Source organism: Numida meleagris, unplaced genomic scaffold (genome assembly GCF_002078875.1).
Source record: "Numida meleagris isolate 19003 breed g44 Domestic line unplaced genomic scaffold, NumMel1.0 unplaced_Scaffold734, whole genome shotgun sequence".
NCBI classification, from domain to species: Eukaryota; Metazoa; Chordata; class Aves; order Galliformes; family Numididae; genus Numida; species Numida meleagris.
Genome location: NW_018364949.1, coordinates 20,513 through 22,782, shown reverse-complemented (window position 1 = coordinate 22,782; position 2,270 = coordinate 20,513). Strand labels below are relative to the sequence as shown.

The 2,270-nt window shown below is 62.3% G+C and overlaps 1 protein-coding gene across 1 annotated transcript in view; it reads right to left on the bottom strand.

The window, feature by feature from the left end:
- Nucleotides 1–33: 33 nt before the first annotated feature.
- LOC110392000 overlaps nucleotides 34–2,270 on the bottom strand; it is an 11,999-nt gene continuing 9,762 nt past the window's right edge. Inside the window, exons 2-3 of the mRNA XM_021383943.1 lie at nucleotides 2,219–2,224; nucleotides 34–2,142 (exon numbers count right to left, since the gene is read on the bottom strand). Coding sequence (XP_021239618.1) covers nucleotides 1,384–2,142; nucleotides 2,219–2,224 — 765 coding nt within the window. The 3' untranslated portion in view covers nucleotides 34–1,383. The remainder of the gene's footprint in view (nucleotides 2,143–2,218; nucleotides 2,225–2,270) is intronic.

Below are 2,270 nucleotides of genomic sequence, written 5' to 3'. Positions count from 1 at the left end.
GGACCCACAAGTGGGACCCACAAGTGGGACCCACAAGTCAGACCCACAAGTGGGACCCCTAAGTGACCCCAAGTGAGACCCACAAGTCGGACCCACAAGTGGGACCCACAAGTCAGACCCACAAGTGGGACCCCTAAGTGACCCCCAAGTGAGACCCACAAGTCAGACCCACAAGTGGGACCCACAAGTGGGACCCACAAGTGGGACCCCAAAGTGACCCCCAAGTGAGACCCACAAGTCAGACCAACAAGTCGGACCCACAAGTGGGACCCACAAGTGAGACCCACAAGTCGGACCCACAAGTGAGACTCACAAGTCAGACCCACATGTGGGACCCACAAGTGAGACCCACAAGTCGGACCCACAAGTCGGACCCACAAGTGAGACCCACAAGTCGGACCCACAAGTCAGACCCCAAAGTGAGACCCACAAGTGGGACCCACAGTGACTCCCAACTGAGACCCACAAGTGGGACCCCCAAGTCAGACCCACAAGTGGGACCCCAAAGTGACCCCCAAGTGAGACCCCCAAGTGAGACCCACAAGTGGGACCCACAAGTCAGACCCACAAGTCGGACCCACAAGTGGGACCCCAAAGTGGGACCCATGGTGACCCCCAAGTGCGACCCACAAGTGGGACCCCCAAGTCAGACCCACAAGTGGGACCCCAAAGTGACCCCCAAGTGAGACCCACAAGTGGGACCCACGGTGACCCCCAAGTGGGACCCCTAAGTGGGACCCGCAGGTGAGACCCACAAGTGGGATCCACAGTGACCCCCCAAGTGGGACCCACAAGTGAGACCCACAAGTGAGACCCACGGCAACCCCCAGGTGAGACCCATAAGTGGGACCCACGGTGACCCCCAAGTGGGACCCCTAAGTGGGATCCACATTGACCCCCAAGTGCAACCCACAAAGTGGGACCCCCAGGTGAGACCCACAGGTGAGACCATGACCCCCGACCCCGTGACCTTTGACCCCGTGACCCCCGACCCTGTGACCTTTGACCCCCGTACCGTGCCGTCCCATGACGCTGCTGAGCACCACAATGGGACCCCTAACAAACCCCATGATCCCCTGACCCCTTCCCCGTGACCCCCAACCTCTGACCCCTTGACCTATGACCTTTGACCCCGTGACCGTTGCCCCGTGACCTTTGACCCCCGTACCGTGCCGTCCCATGACGCTGCTGAGCACCACGATGTGACCCCATGACCCCTAACCCTAACCATGCCCCCTGACCTTGTGACCCCGAACCCTGACCCTGTGACCCCTCCCCCTTGACACCCGGCCCCGTGACCTTTGACCCCGTGACCTTTGACCCCTGACCCCGTACCGTGCCATCCCATGACGCTGCTGAGCACCACGATGGGACCCCATGACCCTAACCAACCCCATGCCCCCATGACCTCTGACCCTTGGAACCCCAACCCCCCATGACCCCTGACCTCCGACCCCATGACCCCTGACCCCGTGACCTTTGACCCCCCTGTACTGTGCATTCCCATGACGCTGCTGAGCACCACAATGCGACCCCATGACCCCAACCAACCCCATGACCCCTAACCCTAACCATGACCCATGACCCCGTGACCCCCGACCCCGTGACCTCGTGACCCCTGACCCCGTGACCTTTGACCCCTGTACTGTGCATTCCCATGACGCTGCTGAGCACCATTATGTGACCCCATAACCCCAACCAACCCCTGACCCCGCGACCCCTGACCCCATGACCTTTGACCCCGTGACCCATGACCCCGTGACCCCTGACCCCGTGACCTTTGACCCCCCATACCGTGCCTTCCCATGACGCTGCTGAGCACCACAATGGGACCCCTAACATGACCCCAACCAACCCCATGATCCCCAACCTCAGACCCCTTGACTCCATGACCGTGTGACCCCTGACCCCGTGACCCCCCGACCCTTGACCTTTGACCCCGTGACCTTTGACCCCCGTACCGTGCCGTCCCATGACGCTGCTGAGCACCACGATGTGTCCGCGGCGGCGCCGCTTCATGTGGGGCAGGACGGCTCGCACCACGCGCACCACCCCCACCACGTTGGTGTCCAGCACGCGCTGCACCTCCGCCAGCGCCGTGCCCTCCAGTGGCCCCACCAGCCCCACGCCCGCGTTGTTCACTTGGGGGGCAGACCCACAAGTCGGACCCACAAGTCAGACCCACAAGTCAGACCCATGGATCTGCCCCACATAGCCAGAGCACTGCCCCATAGCGCTGCCCCACCAGCCCCACACCAGCGTTGTTCACT